This window comes from Urocitellus parryii, chromosome 10, assembly GCF_045843805.1.
Source record: "Urocitellus parryii isolate mUroPar1 chromosome 10, mUroPar1.hap1, whole genome shotgun sequence".
Taxonomy (NCBI): Eukaryota; Metazoa; Chordata; class Mammalia; order Rodentia; family Sciuridae; genus Urocitellus; species Urocitellus parryii.
The window spans coordinates 58588545-58606618 of NC_135540.1; the positions used below are offsets into that span (position 1 = coordinate 58588545).

An 18074-nucleotide genomic window follows, 5' to 3' on the forward strand; every position below is an offset into this window, starting at 1 on the left:
TTTAATTAATATTTCTTTTGTATTTTCTCACTTTCTTTTTAATGACACTATTGAAAACATGTTTATTTATAGTTTCCATCTGACTGTTTTACTATATTTATTCTATAAAATTCATAAGGTACTTTGTCTTGCTGCTATTTCTTAATTTCTTCCAATTAAGCATGGCACTTTGTTTGTAATATGTAATTGCAGGTTAATTATCAATGTGGTTTGATATTTGTGGGAATCCTGTACAACCTGAATGAAAGTTATGCCCCCAACACAGAATGAATTTATTTTTCTTTCCAAGAAACCTCAACCATGACTCTGCCCCTAAGCCACTTTTTTTGTTCATTTCTTGGCCTTGGGTTGCAAGACCCTGAGATTAATATAATTTCTAGATCCATAACTAGAAAGAAAATAGGGCCTTTTTCTAACCCAGATCATATCATTATTAACAAACTTTCTTTTTATCTACTAGTGTAGCATAGGACTTTCTTCTACTCCTACCCCCACCAATCATTTCATTAAGGCTCAGTGAAATCCTCCAGTGTTTTCTGGCTTTACACAGAGTCCTGCCTCAACTCCTATCCTTGTATGGGTCCATGGTTTTGTCCCCAAGAGGATGTTAAAACCTGGGCTAGTTCTTACCACCCTTCTTTGCTCTGGTCTTTGATGTTAGAACTGAACTCAGCGGATTCCCTTCCTTTAACTAGCCGGCACCATGTTAGAGTCTTCTAATAAAGGGTTCTATTTGCAGAGACACTACAGGCATGTGCTGAGAGCCATAGAGAGTCCGAATGACGCACGGCATTTTTGCCAGAACAGAGTGGTTGAGAGGTGACGCCAGCAAGCCATTGAGATGATAATGGTTATGTTAAGCTGTGTATATTAGACCCCTGCTGTGCGCCTTGGCCTGCTACTTTGGAGTTCTCCTGGGGATTCCCAGAGAGTTCCCATTGGTTGGGGAAGTGCCAGAGGAGGGATTTCCGGTTGGTGGTTCCTGGAGGAGCCCCGTGGCGTTCCGGAGAGTTCCGGGGGAGCATGTGTGGAGTGTGCTGGTGGAGTTCAGAAATAAAGTTTGTTCCTGCTTCAGTGGCTCGTGATTTGTGCCCAACCATACTGTAGCAGGCATGGAAGCAGTGACATTGTTTTTCCAATGTTTTAAGTCCTGGTCTGATTCGCACAGTGGCCATAGCCCTTCTGCATCAGAGGCAAGTGCTCCCTAACCCACTCAGGTGATTCACAGAGTGCATCTTCTTCTCCATTACCACAGTGGCAGCCAGCATGTTTCTATGGCATCCATGTATCTTCCCAGAAAATGAGAAGAATCTTCCTCTAAATTTCTAAATTCCTTCCTTGTTTACTTTTCCTTATTTTCAGGAATGGTAGCTACTCCCTACAGTAGCCATATCTATTTGACCTTAGAGTTTTCTTCTCATATTATTCACCATTGACCTACTTAAGTAGATTTTCTGTTCAAATTTAGTGCAGTTTCTGAATGGGCATGAGAGATTTGGAACACGATCCCCCCAGTGGGGACACTCCATATCAATCATGTAACTGTTCCTGCTAATCCCTCTCTTTGTGAAATGTCATTGTTGTGTGAGCAAAGACGGAAACAAATCATTTTGTGTGCACTATATTCAGCAATATTGACCAACTAATGAAACTCAGCACACAGAAACTCAGTCAGAATGGTGATTGAGCGAGGAGTTAGGTAATTTCCCCCTTGTACTTTAAGCACAGCATTTTGTATCTATTTTCTTGGAAAAAAAAATCATCCATATGGTCTATGTAGCTATTAAGTTATGCAAATGTAAAGTAAAAGATCTTCATGAAAAACAAAGGGAGTTGAGAGTAGTAATTTTAAGGAGTTAAAACACTGATAATGTAAAGAGCTATTTGCACTATAGGTAGAGTTGGTCCTCTTGGATCTTTCTTTGAGAAATGTTTGGTAGTTTTTTTTTTTAACACAGCTTATTCATTTAAGCTGTGATGTGTCTGAATGTGTTACTTACATTTATGAAAATATCTCTTATTCAAGCCATTCTTAAGTGCTAAGGAGCTGAAACTAATTTAGTTCACTTGAATTCTACTTTATAATGTAAGTAAATATGTACAAAGGAATTAGCCAATGCTGGGTCATTTTAAACCTGGGCTGCATTATTGGTCCTTCACATGGTATTATTTAAGATTAAATAAACAAGACTTTAGGATAATGATACCAGATTGTTTGGTTAAGATGAAGATTATTCCATTGAGTAACTAAGACTAAGCACTGATAATTGGTAAGGAGGCAAGGTGTCCTCTTTACTCCAGGGATATTCTTACTTTCTACCATCTGCAAAGGGGAAGATCATGGGACAAACAAGGCCTGAGATTTGAGGATTTTTTTCCTCTATCTAGGCCACATGTCTTAGAGCCTGAATTCAAGTAGTGGTGTGGAGTGTGCCTGGAGACAGTCCTGAGCAGCGGAAGTTTTTAAAATCTAGCATTTTTTCCCCATAGGATGCCAGAGATGTGGCTACAAAGGAAAGTATAAGTTGCTGATGAAATCTCTTCAGTGTGGATAATAATAATTCACATTTATATTTGTGGTAATATAATTATGGTAAAAGTATATATAGTACATTATATGTATTATAGTACCTTTTACAAGCACTTGACAGATGCTTGATCATTTATCCTGAAAACAAAGGTAAGTTTTATTATTTTATTACTTCTATTTTAGAGTGATAATATCTAGCACTTTGTCAATTTTGGTAATCTGAACTATGTAGTGAATTAAAAGGATGAGTTTTTGTCTCTGTTTGGACTAGTGTGGTAATGGAGAGCACAGAATTCTTCCCCTTACAGGGACTACCTATCATATCAGACCAACCTGATAATATCAGTTGATCTCAAACTGAAGACATGGTTAACAGCTAATAGAGGATTCTGAGCAAACGAGAATCAAATTTGGAATCACATAATCCAGAAGATGGTTGGAAGTGCATCCCGATTGACTCCTTGAGTGTCTATGAGGGGAAAAAAAAAAACAAAAAACCTTCCCTTGACATGATAAAATACTACAGAAGGGACTTTTGAAGGGGTTGGAGAAGAGAAGTCCTGATACCAGGAAGCTGGGGTACATAAACTCTCTCTAACAAAATGACTTTAAGGGGTCATCAATGCGGATAGTCTCTTACTGCTAAGATAGTCTCGAACTGATAAACTGAATATTCTCCTTGACCAATTATGATATAAACAAACTCTCAAGTTGTAATGAATTAAACACATAAAACTTGAAATACTCTTGACTATGATCTTTACTGGTTTTATACCTCTGCCCAAATTTAAGTGTTGGGGGAGTCTTACTGTCAGAACTGGTGGTTTTTTTTTTTTAATCACCCACTTCCAACACCTCTTCTCCTCTTACTGAGGCCCCAAAGAGGGTAAGATGCCTCTTCAGATGTAGATTAGTGACATAGCTGGTGAAACCTTACTTTAAGGAACTCTCACCAGCACAGATGCCTTCCAAGATCCTGTACCTAACTACAGTTTTACACTTAGAGATGTCCCCAGGTTTTATGAACTTCAAGTCCACAAAACCCAGATATACCTCTGGATATGGTCCTTGCTGAAAAGCCAGCGTGGGGGCTGGAATTCAGTACATGAAAATATTGTAATGGCTTTCTTCCTTTCAGATTTTCTGGTCTGGAAAGCTAAGCTACCATACTTTCCTCAGAATTGCAGAAGAACTGGGTGTTCTTAATGTTACACTTTTAATCTATTGTATGACCTTGCACAAATTATTTAGTTCCTTTAGGAACTCTTTCTCATCTGTAAAACAAAACAAAGTACATCTACTTCACAAACATCCCTTAGGACTGTGGGGTTTCTTCCTGGCAATTTCGCTTAACCAATAGCAGATCATCACTAAACTGAATGTTTACAAAAGCTACATTACAATGGAGATAAGATTCTTAATATCAGATTGGTGAAAATTTGCATGATGATAAATTTCAAAAGCCTCTTATATTAGCATGATAATTTAATACATTTCTGAAACTAAAATATTAAGTCGTTCTCAATTTATTATCCACCCACACTGAAGTAAGATATCATCAGTTTCTAAATGTCTGCATTTGTTATCAAACTTTAATTGAACTGGTTATTCACTAATCTTTTCTTCTGATGAACCACATTAAAAGTTTACTAAATATTAATTGATCATTATAAAAACCGAGAAAACAAAAATTAGGAAAAAATCTCCCCAAATTCACAATCTTGAAATAACTCCTTTTAATATTATTTTTATCAGAGCATTATAATTATACACAGCATTTGGGTTCATTTTGACAAATCCATATATGAAAGAAATTTTATTTCAATTCCTATGCCCCCTTTCTTCCTCTCTTCCCTCTCCCTATTTTCCCTCCTCTACTAAACTTCCTTTCTTCTACATATACATAAAGGTGAAATTTCCTTTGATACCTTTATATGGATATAACATAATTTTGTTAACTTCATTCCATTATCTCTTTCTCTTCCTTCCTCCCTAACTCTCATTCTTCTTCTACTACACTGATCTTCCTTCTAATGCATTCATCTATTGACAGGCATTTGGATTGACTCCATAATTTGGCTGTTGTGAATTGTGCTTCTATAAACACTGAGGTAGTTGTATTGCTTTGAATAAATACCAGGGAGTGGGATAGCTGAATCATATTGTGGTTCCATTCCTAGTTTTTTTGAGGAATCTCCACACTGCCTTCCAGAGTGGTTGTACTACTTTGCAGACCCACAAACAATGTAAAAAGGTTTCTTTTTTACCCATGTCCTCACCAGAATTTATTATTATTCGTGTTCTTGATAATTGTCATTCTGACTAGAAATGATATCTTAGTGCAGTTTTGATTTGCATTCTTCTTCATATTTTAATATTTACCAAACCTTTATTTTTCCTTAGGAACATATATAAGAAAGAAGTATGTGCTTTGATTTAAACATGATTTGTAATATATATATATATATATATAATATATATATTAAAAGTTAGGATAGGACATTTTATATATTTAAAATATATATATATAACTTTTCTCACATATTATTCAGAAAGCTTTTTCTATATTACTAGTTTTTCAAAAAACATTTATGAGACTACATAATAAGAACATAACAGCAAATTTCCCTATCCTTCTATGGTGAAGTATTTAGTTTGTTTTGACTCTTGTGAAATATTTCCAAATGAGTTTTCAGAATGAGTTTCACTAAACTCTTGCAATTACTTAACATTTGTAAATTTTTTTAAACTTGACAAGTGAACAATGACTTCTCATTGTTTGGATTTACATTGTTTTGCTTAGTGGAATCCTTTGAAAATGTTTTAGTCATTTATATTGCTATTGAAGATCATATCCTTAGTAAGAAAGTTTATTTACTTTTTTAAAAAGATTAACTTTTATAAGGTTTTACAAGAATGCCTATAGGAAGAATGCTCTATTAAGTCTACAGCTGTGAACTTTTAATTCAATATTGTGCACGTGTATTAATGAGACTTGAACCCAGGATGCTGTACATGCTAGGCAAGGTTTCATTAAGTTGCCAAGGCTAGTCTGGAACTTGCAATCCTCTCCTCAGCCTGCTCTGCCACCACACCCAAGTACTTGAACTTTTAATTTTGCAGTAACTGTGGTGTTACATTCAGTTTTAAGAGATAATGACTTAATCTAGTTATCCTCAAAGGGAGTATTTTTAAAAAATATATAGCAGTGTCACAACCAGGATATTGTTATAGCCAAATACAGGCTTTCATCACTACAAGGATCTACTCCCCACTCCCTGAGCACCAGAAATAGCCAGCACTCTGTCCTCCCATTTCTATCATTTTGTCATTTCTAGAACCGGACTATAAATAGAATTATACACTGTGAGCTTTTCAGATTGGCATTTTCATTCTGCATAATTTCCTGCAGATTCATTGAAGATGTGTTCATTGATAATGTATTCCTTTTTATTAATTAGTATTTCAGAGATGTACCAGTTTCCTTAAATACTTATAAACTTTAACGACTATTTCATTAATATATTTACTTGATTCCAGAGACCAGGAAGGGCAAAGAGAACAGTCACTATTTAGGAAGTCATTCAGTCATTTCACCAACACTCATGGAGTGAGAGCAGACCACTAGGCGTACACTATCCTATGTATTTGATTACAAAGCTGAGTAAGTTCCAAATAAAATTAGTTAAGTGGTGCTAATACTGAAATCCAAGGTGGCCTAGATTTCAGGAATAAAGTAATTAAACAAATCAAATAACGTTTTATCATTAATAACAATTTTCTAAAATATAGCAATTTCACTAGGATTAATTAAAACATTAATTCATTGACATATCTCTTTAGTCAATAAAGCATCTCGCTCACTGGACTAAGCATTCACCCAGCCACATCTTGTGTATGATTTTAAGGCAACCTGCTGACAAAAACCTGATTTTTTTAATGTGGCATCTGAAACACAGTGCGATGGCTCACGCTTATAATCTCAACAAATGGAGAAGTTGAGGCAGGAGGATTACCAGTTCAAGGCCAGCTTCGGCAAATTAGCAAGAGTCTGTCCTAAAAAATAAAAAAATAAAAAATAAAAAAAGGATGGGGTTGTAGCTCCGTGTTTTGTTTGAACACCTGGTTCAAACAAACAAAAACCAAAACCATGTATTTGAACAGGGATGCCACAGATCAGGAAGCTTTCCCTACACTCCTCTCCAACAATTTTGGGCAGATCATTGGCAAGGTTGGTGACCCTGAAAGACGGTAGCACTCTTGCAGATTTCCTCTGGATCCCAACTTCCCCACCTGGCCAGTGGTGCACCATTAATAAATTCCTTTAGTACACTGACAGCGGGTATGGAAATTGTGATGAGATCCAGAAAAAGAAATCATTGGTGCGCTCAGCATAATTTCAATCCATTTCTATTCCCAACGATGGTTGTATATTAACAAAAACGAAGCATATGCTGCAGAGAAATGCCTTTCACATTCATTGCTTTCCGGCCTGGGGCTCTAGGGAGACGCTCCCAGGGCTTTAGTACAAAGTTCGAAGGCTGAACCTTAACGATACGACACTCAGCGCGCTCGGGGCCCCGAGCCCAGAAACTGCAAGAAGAGAAGGAAACTTTCTAGTCCGGTCAAGGTCCGACAAATACAACACCTACACCCAGCCATCGAGCCGGGTCAGAGGCGGAGGCTGAGGCTGGCGGAAGTGAGGCAAGGACCGGTCGCCGGAGGAGGCGGGGCTGCAGAAGAAGGGAGCCCAATCGGGGCCCAGGAGTGGCCGGGGGTGTGGCAGCCTCGGCTTCCGAGCTCGGGCCTGGCTCGCGGGAAGGCGGGGCCTGCGCGCACGACTCCCCGGGACTGGCCTACTGCGGCGGCCGGAGGCGGTCACTCGTCTTGGGCTGGGGGCTGAGGCGAGAAGGCCATGCTGCTGGCCAGGCAGTCGAAACCCCGCAGCCCGGCGCACCTCTCTCGCGCGGCCACGGCTTGGGGGCCTCTGGACTAACCGCTGCCTTTGTTCCGAGCGCCTGGTCCCTCCCGTTGCCCCAGCCCCTCACGCTGCCGCGCTCCGGCCGGCCCGCCCTAGCTCCCTGAACCCACCTTCGGCTCGTGCCGCGCGGATGCGGCTGCCGGGCCTGGGTTTGGGCTTTGAGCCGGAGGAGGAGGAGCAGCGGCGGCACCTGGGCGGCATGCGATGGGGAACTGCTGCTGGACGCAGTGCTTCGGGCTGCTCCGCAAGGAAGCGGGGCGGCTGCAGCGTGTAGGAGGCGGCGGAGGGTAAGCCCGCTAGGGGACTGGCCCAGCCCGAGAGACACCTCTCCAGCTTCTGGCCGGGGAACCCTCTCAGTGTTGCCCATCTGTTAGGAGGGTCCGAGAGCCTTGCTATCCTTACAGCTTAACAGGCGTCGAGTGGGATGATGGTCGTGGAGGCCCTGCTAGGGGGCGGTCTGTGGGCCTCCTCGCAAAAGAGGTTGAGGAGGGGGCGGGGTGTGGCTCCTGCCACCCCCAGCAAGACTCCTTGTCACGCGGGAAGCAGTCACGGGAGGCATCATCTCGAGGAAGCTGGTGCACTCTCACGCTGATGGGCAGGAGGACCGGCTCTACAGCTACCTGGACACACCCTACATTGAGTTTGGGTTTAATTCCAAAGTCGGTATATCGCTGTATTTGATCTCCTCTTTAGTCCTGACAGAGGAGATGAGAATTTGGCTCCAAAGTTAATGCCTCAGATGGATTTTAAGTAGAAGTCATCTGGATGCAGAAATAAAATAAGATTCCAGGCACTGGTGAACTTTTTGATAGAAGGAGTTGCTAAATTGCTGAGTTTCCATTGGGCATTCAGATTTTTGGTACTGATGACAAGAGAGACAGGATGTCATTTTTTTCACATTATTTTATTTTGAAATTTGGAGGGGAATGCCATGCAGTGACTGCTACCCACACGCACACTAGGTAAATCCAAGTGTTTCTGAACCTCACTCCTTGAGTGAAACTGCGAATATGCTAAGGTTTTTCTATCCACACCATAGAGTAAAAATTTTTATATTCCATTTTTGTGTTTTATTTAATAGAGTGTTGAGAAAATTGGGGCAAATCCCTTTGGAGTTGACTTTGTTGTTAATAACTATCTCTCAGGAATCCAGACCTACAATTGGAAAATCTGAACCAAGCCACTTTATGTAAGGAATAAACTATTTTGCACTTTTTGAAACATTGCTGAGTTTTCAGCATCTGCCCCACTTAGCCAATAGTATTAAGTAATAAGATGTTCAGCATAAACATGCAGAAATCAGATGATTATAATTTGAGCCATTGGGTAATGAAGGTCTCATAAAATATAATATGATTTACTTATCAACCAGACATTGTATCATCTCACTGATACAAAGTAGTTTAAGGTTTTACTCTGAATGTCCCTGGAATGGAAGTTATAAGGATTTACAGATTTTTCTGCCTGATTTAGTCTTTTGGTTTCCCTGAATTATTACTATCACTGTTAAGAGGAGCATGATTGCTCTTTTATCTTGTCATCCACAATCTTCTAATTTACCTCTAACTTTTGTGTGTGTGTATGTGTGTGCACCCATAGAATTATGTTGTTTAAATAGGCTTCCCTAAGGACTACATGCACACAATAGTAGGATATTTGCCTTTTTTATTGTTTGTCTTTGTGTTGAGGAGGTTAAATTCTAACCTTTAGAAAGGAGGGAGGGTCTTAATTCTGAATGGGTAGGCAAAAATTACTGTTTACCTTTGGACTACATTATATAGATTTTGTGGAATTTTTGTTTTATCACAGAGATTTTACAAACTAATTATGTATTAAAAGTGTAGATTCTGGTCCCTGAGCACATGAGCTGGAGGAAATCAGTGTGTTAAATGTCCATGTTTAAATGTCATTGAAACATGGGTTTTTTTTTTTGTTGTTGTTGTTTGTTTGTTTTTTTAATCTGGGAGTTGTAGATGCTGTCATCTGAAACCATACAATCAATATTGATCCTATTTCTTTTAATCCAAAAACACAAGTTTTGACAGTTTCCTTACTTGAATCCTTTGATAATTTACTGTTTAATATTAATCTTAACATTTTTCTAGCAGCTTTTTGAAAACATTTAGACAGGTAGATATAATTATTTACACAATAAGGTTAAACTTTGTCTCTCGATTTGGTTGCTATTTTTACCCACCTAGTAAGTTTTGATTTTCCTTAAGGCATAGTTAACAAAAGCTTGATTTGGTTTTGTCATGGTAGTGACCACAGGTAGAAAAATAGGGCTTACTGGGTTTTCTTAGGCTGATTCAAACTGGACTTCACAGGAGTGCTTTATGATGCAAAGCCTGGTGTCTTACTCTTGCAGATTTCCCAGGAGTACTCAAAATCAGATCACTCTTATCCAGTCTCAAAACCAGAGTTAACCAAAAATACTACAGAATTCTAGAATTTTATATTCTAGAATATCTGTTGGCTAGTCAAAATATTAGTATCAGTGTTGAAGTATATATTGGAAATCTTACTGCTAATAAAGTTATTTGGTGATAAAATAGGGTTTTAAAAAATATCTTATAAGAAATAAAATTTAGACATAATGAGTTATCCTTCACTGAAATTTAGCCTGCCAACACATTCTAGAGAGCTCCACCTGCTGGTTAGTTCTGTTTCTTTGGGCAGTATTAGAAAACTTTCATGGAGACTTTGTGTCCCTTTCTTAGTTTTATTTTTTCTCAGAGACCCCAGTTATGTTTTATTGTATTGTGTATTAATTCCCATCTTTACTTTGCTTTATAATTGCACACAGTGGTTCCAGTTCTTATGTTCTATAGTTTAAGGGTACGATTATGTTTTTTATCCTCCTCAATATTTAACAGTTGTTCGCCCTTTTGGCTCCAAGTAGCAGAGTTACCTTAGGCAATAGTTTCCATGATTTCATGGTTTTCCTTTCTCAGTAAAAATAACATTAATAATATTTTACTCATTACTTGTATGCACCAGGCACTGTTCTAAGTACTTTATATTTCCTCATTCATTCCTCATCACGCTCCTATGAAGAAATAAGTACTATCACATATTGAGTATCCCATAGCCAAAATGCTTGAAACAAGAAGAACTTCAGATTTTAGATTTTTGTAGATTTTAGGATATTTGCATACACATAATGAGATAATTTAGGGATGGGATCCAATTGGAAATACAAAACTTATTTATGTTTCATTTATACCTTGTACAGATAGCCTGAAAGTAATTTTTATAGTATTTTTAGTGCATCTGCATTTTGACTGCTGCCTATCATGTGAAGTCAGGTGTGGAATTTCCCACTTATGACATTGTGTCAAAGCTCAGAAAGTTTCTGATTTGGGATCCTTTCATGAAATATTTAGGATTTTGGGATTAATTATTTCAACCTATACAAGTATTATAGGTTAAAAACTGAAGCTTAGAAAATTTAACTTGTCTAATAAGATAGAAGAATGGGATTGCAGCCCTCTGAATTCAGATCCCTTTTCCTTTCTAAGGAATATCTCATGACTCTTTATTCTGTATATAATCATTTGGTTGTTACCTCTCCAGATACTATCTTGTACTTTGTTACTGGAAGATCATTGAACATATCTCAAAAACCTGACTTTATTCTGTGTGACGAGCTATTGAAATTGTGCTCTTGACCTCTGTAGCATCACTTTTTTTTTCTTTTTTTTTATTGGTTGTTCAAAACATTACATAGTTCTTGATATATCATATTTCACACTTTGATTCAAGTGGGTTATGAACTCCCATTTTTACCCTGTATACAGATTGCAGAATCACATCAGTTACACATCCACTGATTTACATATTGACATACTCATGTCTGTTGTATTCTGCTGCCTTTCCTATCCTCTACTATCCCCCCTCCCCTCCCCTCCCCTCCCCTCCCCTCCCCTCTTCTCTCTCTACCCCCTCTACTGTAATTCATTTCTCCCCCTTGTATTATTTTTCCCTTTACTCAAACTAAAAAGTTTTTTCTCAGCAAAAGAAACAATAAGAGAGGTAAACAGGGAGCCTACATCCTGGGAACAAATCTTTACTCCTCACACTTCAGATAGAGCCCTAATATCCAGAGTATACAAAGAACTCAAAAAATTAGACAATAAGATAACAAATAACCCAATCAACAAATGGGCCAAGGACCTGAACAGACACTTCTCAGAGGAGGACATACAATCAATCAACAAGTACATGAAAAAATGCTCACCATCTCTAGCAGTCAGAGAAATGCAAATCAAAACCACCCTAAGATACCATCTCACTCCAGTAAGATTGGCAGCCATTCTGAAGTCAAACAACAAGTGCTGGCGAGGATGTGGGGAAAAGGGTACGCTTGTATGTTGCTGGTGGGACTGCAAATTGGTGCAGCCAATTTGGAAAGCAGTGTGGAGATTCCTGGGAAAGCTGGGAATGGAACCACCATTTGACCCAGCTATTCCCCTTCTCGGTCTATTCCCTAAAGACCTAAAAAGAGCATGCTACAGGGACACTGCTACATTGATGTTCATAGCAGCACAATTCACAATAGCAAGACTGTGGAAGCAATCTAGATGCCCTTCAATAGACGAATGGATAAAAAAAAATGTGGCATTTATACACAATGGAGTATTACTCTGCATTAAAAAATGACAAAATCATAGAATTTGCAGGAAAATGGATGGCATTAGAGCAGATTATGCTAAGTGAAGCTAGCCAGTCCCTAAAAAAAAAATGCCAAATGTCTTCTTTGATATAAGGAGAGTAACTAAGAACAGAGTAGGGAAGAAGAGCATGAGAAGAAGACTAACATTAAACAGGGATGAGAGGTGGGAGGGAAAGGGAGAGAGAAGGGAAACTGCATGGAAATGGAAGGAGACTCTCAGGGTATTACAAAATTACATGTAGCATCACTTTTATCTTTTTTTTTCCTTCTGATCTCCTAGCTATTCTTACTGTATCTACTTATTAATAATATGGAGTTTTCCTGTATTTTCCCTTTATTGATTCCCTTCACCTGTGTGCTAACATTTCCCAGAAAAAATTTCATCCATTTCTACAATTTTGAACAACTACCACTTCCAAATCTCACCTGCATTCACCTATTTTCAGTTGCCAACTGAAGAGATACTCCTGCAGATATTCTGTTCAATCTCTGCAGAACCTGTTTCCTTCCACTGTGCTTGTGCCTTAAACATTGTCTCTCCTTTTGTCTCGTTAGTAGCTTCCAGGCTACTTTCCTTATAGTATCTCTCTGCCCATCTTCCTTTTCTGTCGCTGGAGTCAGGTTTCCTAAAACCCATATTGGATGGTGCCAGTCCATTATTTATAACTGCTTTCTGCTTCCTGTTTCCTACAGTTAAAATTTCTCAGTTTTTTTTTTCATCCTGTGACAGCCATGACGAATTGCATAGTATTCAAATATGCAACATAACGTCTGTTGGTATACTCAGGATGATGGCAGTTGTGCATTAGGGTATCTATAATCTTTGTCTTCTCGTTTAGAAAAATCATGTCAATACAAATCAGTGAGAAACAAAAGAATAACATTGAAGCTATTCTAATTCCAAAAAATTAGCTCCTTCAGAAATCTTAGTATTTTAACTTTTTTGATTAATTATTATCCTTGAATTGAGTAATATCAAGTTTAAACTTCTGAAGAGGTAACTTAAACTTACCCTGTTTTGCTAGCCTTATTCTTTGCTGTTCGCTCACTTGCCACATCCTCAGTCTTCTCTGTACCAGATGAACTGTGAGTGTTCCTGTTCTCTTAAAATACAGTGTTCTCTCACCCTGTGCTTTTATATGTGATATTTCTTCCTTCCTCATTTCCTGGTTTGGGTGCATATTTACTTATCTTTATATATTACTTTTCCTATAAAATTTGCTCCAGCCCCGCAAGATAACATTTTCTCCCTGAGGAAATAATGTTTTCTTCAGGTTCTACATCAGGGGTTGGTAAACTTTTCCTGTAAATGGTTAGATAATATGTATTTTAGGCTTGTCAGACTGTAAAGTCTCTGTTGTAATTTCTCAGCTTTGCTGTTTTAGTGCAAGAACAGCTGTAGCAATGTATCAAGAAATGGGTAGTGACAATATTCCAATAAAACCTTATCAACAGAAACAGATAGTAGACTTGGTCATGGACCATAGTTTACCAACTCCTGGTAGGTAGCATGATATTGGCCGAGAGTCCTTACATTCCAATACTGTATTTTTATCTTTATCTCTTCTCATTCTCAGTATCAAATGTTTGTTGAATGAATAGCATTATCTATGGACTTATAGGATCTACAAAACAGAGATTTCTTCTGTCCTTCAGTTTCTTTTTTGGATCTCAAGATAATTCCCTAACTTTGGCAAAAACACCCCCATATACTCATGCCTCTTTATGTTGACTCTTTAGGAGACCATTTAGAGTCACAATGAAAAATTTAAAAATATTTTAGCATAATGTATGTCACTGAAGTACAGTAATTGATAGTGTTAGTTGTAAGAGATTCATGTTGGTGTTTTGCATGTTTACTAGCTTTGAAAATACGAAAGTGTAAGACATTTCTGTTGACATCTTAGAAGTTGGGAAAGAAAGCAGTAGTGAATTTAAATGGATATGAATATCTTGTACATTCAGTGTTACAGCTTAAAGATTCCCTAAGGCTCTCTTCTGAACCTTACTATATTCTTCCTTAATGTATTTTTCTCTTTAATGTGCTTTTTGGGTAATGGTGTGAAAACATATGACTTTACCTCTACCCATATACTAATGAGCTCAGTCATTTCATGCTGAGTTCTGAAATATATAGTTGCCTCCTGAATATTTCCACTTGGATATCAAATATAACTTAAAATTCATTTTACAAAGCCGAACTATCTTTATTTCCTTCTCATAACCCTTTTCTCTTTGTAAGCCCTAACATTATGACTTTGTTTCCTCTCCTGAGTGTAAACATTCTGTGAGCCTGAAAATCATATTAAACTCCTCTCTTTCATTCACCCTCCAAACCCAGGGTATAAAGTCCTACAGATAATTCCTTCTGAATGTTGCCTACATCTTTCCGTCCTCTGCCTCAGTAAAGACCTTGTTGTCTTCCGTATTGTAGTTCTGCACTCATGGTGGTACCTTTTGAGCTTGTATCTTTCTACTCCAAAAAACAAAGAGAAGGAACCATTAGAACTTAGTTAGATCCGAAGTCTCCTGCCAGCTGTTTTCCTATCTGCTACGTCTTCCATTTAACAGCTTAAGATTTGTCTTGTCTTGTCTTCATGTTTCCGTTTTCTTCTCACTTAGTCTTCAAAGTAATCTAATGTTCCCCTTTCCTGCTACCTCTTTCCTTGAATCTCTGTCCCCTGCATATGTTCGTTTTCTTCTCAGTCATTACATATTGGAGTCCTTCAAAATGTATTAGACTCTTCTCACTGTCTGTACTCCTCAGAGTATAGCATGCATATAGCTGCTAACCTAGAAGTTGTCTTTGATGCTACTCCGCATCATCCCACACTTCCAATCTATCTTCAGGACCAGGTGTTTTTCTGTACTTTCTAAATAGCTTTTTAATCCACCCACTTCTCTTTCTGCTGCCATCTTAATCCAAGCTGTCATCTTGTGTTGCCTGGATCTCTAATATGCTGTGTTAAAATAGCAGCCTTCCTCCTTCACCATTCTCTGGCTCTACTTTATTTTCCTTCATAGGATTTGCCATTCTATGACTTTGTAGACTAAGTACTTATTTGCTCTTGTCCATTGCTCCTGTATAAATTGCCTGAGGTCAGGGACTTTGTTTATTCCCATATCTGCAGTACTCCAGCAGTGCTTGCCATATAATAGGTCCTTAATAAGTATTTATTAACTGAGGGAATAAACTACCAAGTGGATCTACCCACATCTATTCCTGACTTTTTTCCTGCATCCTGGAGATTATGAGATCTTAGATGTAAATCTGTGACACAAGCACAGCACAAAATTATTTTTAAGGCTGTCTAAAGACCAAAATCTTTAGAATCTTTAATGTTAACATCCAAGACTCTACATTGTCTATTCCTTGCCTACTTTTGTTGTTGTTGTTGTTGTTTTATTATCTGTGTCACACTCTGCCTTGAATCTATTTTTATTTAAGTAACTTCTACTCACTCTTCTCTTAGATGCTAGTTTAAGAATTATTCCCCACAGAAGTCTTTCCATTCCCAGCCCCTTAGGTGATAAGAGTTCACATTATCATGGAATGATGTTTTCTTCTGAGTATTTCCTCAGGTTATGATTATCCTTCAAATGATAAGATTATTTAGTTAATGTCTATCTTCTGTTCTCAAAGTAAAGGAAGGAGCTAATGCTGGGTTTTGCTTACCCTTAAACACTCACCTCCTACTTAAGTGCCTCATTGGTAGTCCATTTTCAGTAAAAAGTTGTTGACTGAATTAGTGAATACAGTTTTTTTTTAAAGTGATGTTCTTTTCACTCCCCCTTGCTTTTAGTCCTTTCTCTATGATCCCCTCTTTCCCTTTCTTGGGACCTATCTAAATTCCTCTTCTTCAATGTGATTTTTTTTTGTATCCTTAATCTAAACATTTCCCTCTCAAAGCAAAATAGTTATTAATATATCTGCATGACTACCCTGTTCAACTATAAGCATCTTGGGCACATGGATCAATTTTTATTCATTTTTATATTTTAAATTTGTAGTTATGCCTGTCATTCAGTAACCCAGTGAAAAATAGGAATAAGATTTAAAAATTCAGTATCATAGATGCATAAATGACAACAGTTTTCAAAAGAAGAAAGTGGTGAGTAATATCAGGTGCTGCACACAGACTGCAGAAGGTGAATGAGAAATAAAAGACCTTTAAGGTCCTTTCTAGTTACTAAATTCTTCTAAATCAGGCTCTTAAAGGGCAATGACTAATTTTTTTAAGCCCATTTTCTGTCTTTAATATGTTCAGAGAGAAGATTTGCTTCCTCTCTTTCAAGGCATAAAATTGATTTTCTGAGTATCTGTTCTTCCTGAATTTGTCTTCATTAGGAGGAGCTTATTAAACAGTAAGTATTGTTACTTTACTCTTACTACATATGTTAGGGTTTTCCAAAAACCAGAACCAGTAGGAGATACCTGTATATCTGCCAATAGCTGTACCTTTATATGGATATTAAATGAGATTTATTATGAGGAATTGGCTCATGCTGTTGTAGAGGTTAAGTCCCATTGTCTTCCCTTTGCAGGCTGAAGACTCTGGAAAGCCAGTGGTCTAAGTCCCAGTCCATGGGCAGCAGAAGACCAAGGAAGATCTTAGCTTAAGCAGTGCAGGAGAGAGAATTCCACCATCCCCCACCTTTTTTTGTTCTATTCAGGCCCTCAGCAGATTGGCTAATGCCTACCCAAATTAGAAAGGACCTTTTCCTTTACTAGGTCCACCAATTCAAATGATAATCTGTTCCACAACACCCTTGCAAATACACACAGAAATAATATTTTAAACAGATACCTGGGTATCTGGTAGTCTAGTCAGGCTAATGAAATTAACCATGACACCACCTGTGTTGATGCTGTTCCTGCCTGGAAAACTCTATTGATCTTATCTCTTTAGATTTGATTGGTTAAACCTCCACTGAAATATTTAATAATAATTGAAAAATAATGTGTCCATCATTATCTTTCTCATAGTTTTTGCCAGGCATCTGATTTATAACCTTTCCAGTCTTTTGTTCAGGGGGGAAAAAAGGAGTCATGGGAAGCTTTTAATTTTTAATAAACTTTGGAACCATTTACCCCGATTCTTCATCATTTATTTATACTGTCAAATAGAAGATATAGGAAAAGACTTTCTTTCTGTATTTTAACAGATGCAGTATAGAAGAATGTGAAGAGAAGGAACAATAGCAATGTAGAATTTTTGAGAGATTTTTAGTTTTACATTAAAAAAGTATTTACCTGCTATGCAAAATAACATGAGAAGCATAAAAAACTATACTTTAAGTCTGTTCTCAACAAGACAGATTTTAACCTTAAAAAAAGATTATCTTGTTATCTACCTTGATAACATAGATAAGTAAATATGTTTATAAGAATCTCCACTCCTGTACCATATTATATTCAAGCTCTTCCAAATTTTTTTATATGCCACCATTGATTAGAGGATAGGCCCCAGGAACCAACCATTACCTCTCTTTTCAACTTCTCTAAAATCCTTGACATGTTTTAAATACATTTTCACATCTCAGTAGCAGCAAAATGGATATAAAGAAACCTGTTTCATTTCATTTAGAGACAGCTCTTGAGGTGATAAGGATTATATATAAATGAATGTCTATGGATGATTTTGGAGAGTTCCTGACTATTAATAAAAGGAAAATGCACTTTTATTTTTCTTAAGTCATTTTTGGGAGCCTTTTAGTTTCAGTTGCTCACCTTTCACCCCAATTGACAACTGAGTATATATACTCTAGAATAGAATGGTTGGTTGTTGCCCACATCATTTCTCACCTTCCCCTACCCTCCAGGGCATGTGACTGAATTCCTGAAAGTTAAATGTAACTAACTATACTATACGATGTGACATTACCAT

At 37.6% G+C, this 18074-nt stretch overlaps 1 protein-coding gene across 1 annotated transcript in view; it reads left to right on the forward strand.

Moving 5' to 3' along the window:
• The first annotated feature begins 7398 nt into the window (after positions 1-7398).
• The window catches only part of Ap1ar (adaptor related protein complex 1 associated regulatory protein), a 41740-nt gene continuing 31064 nt past the window's right edge, over positions 7399-18074 (forward strand). Inside the window, exon 1 of the mRNA XM_026389680.2 lies at positions 7399-7798. Within this exon, the coding sequence (XP_026245465.1) occupies positions 7716-7798 (83 nt within the window). The 5' untranslated portion in view covers positions 7399-7715. The remainder of the gene's footprint in view (positions 7799-18074) is intronic.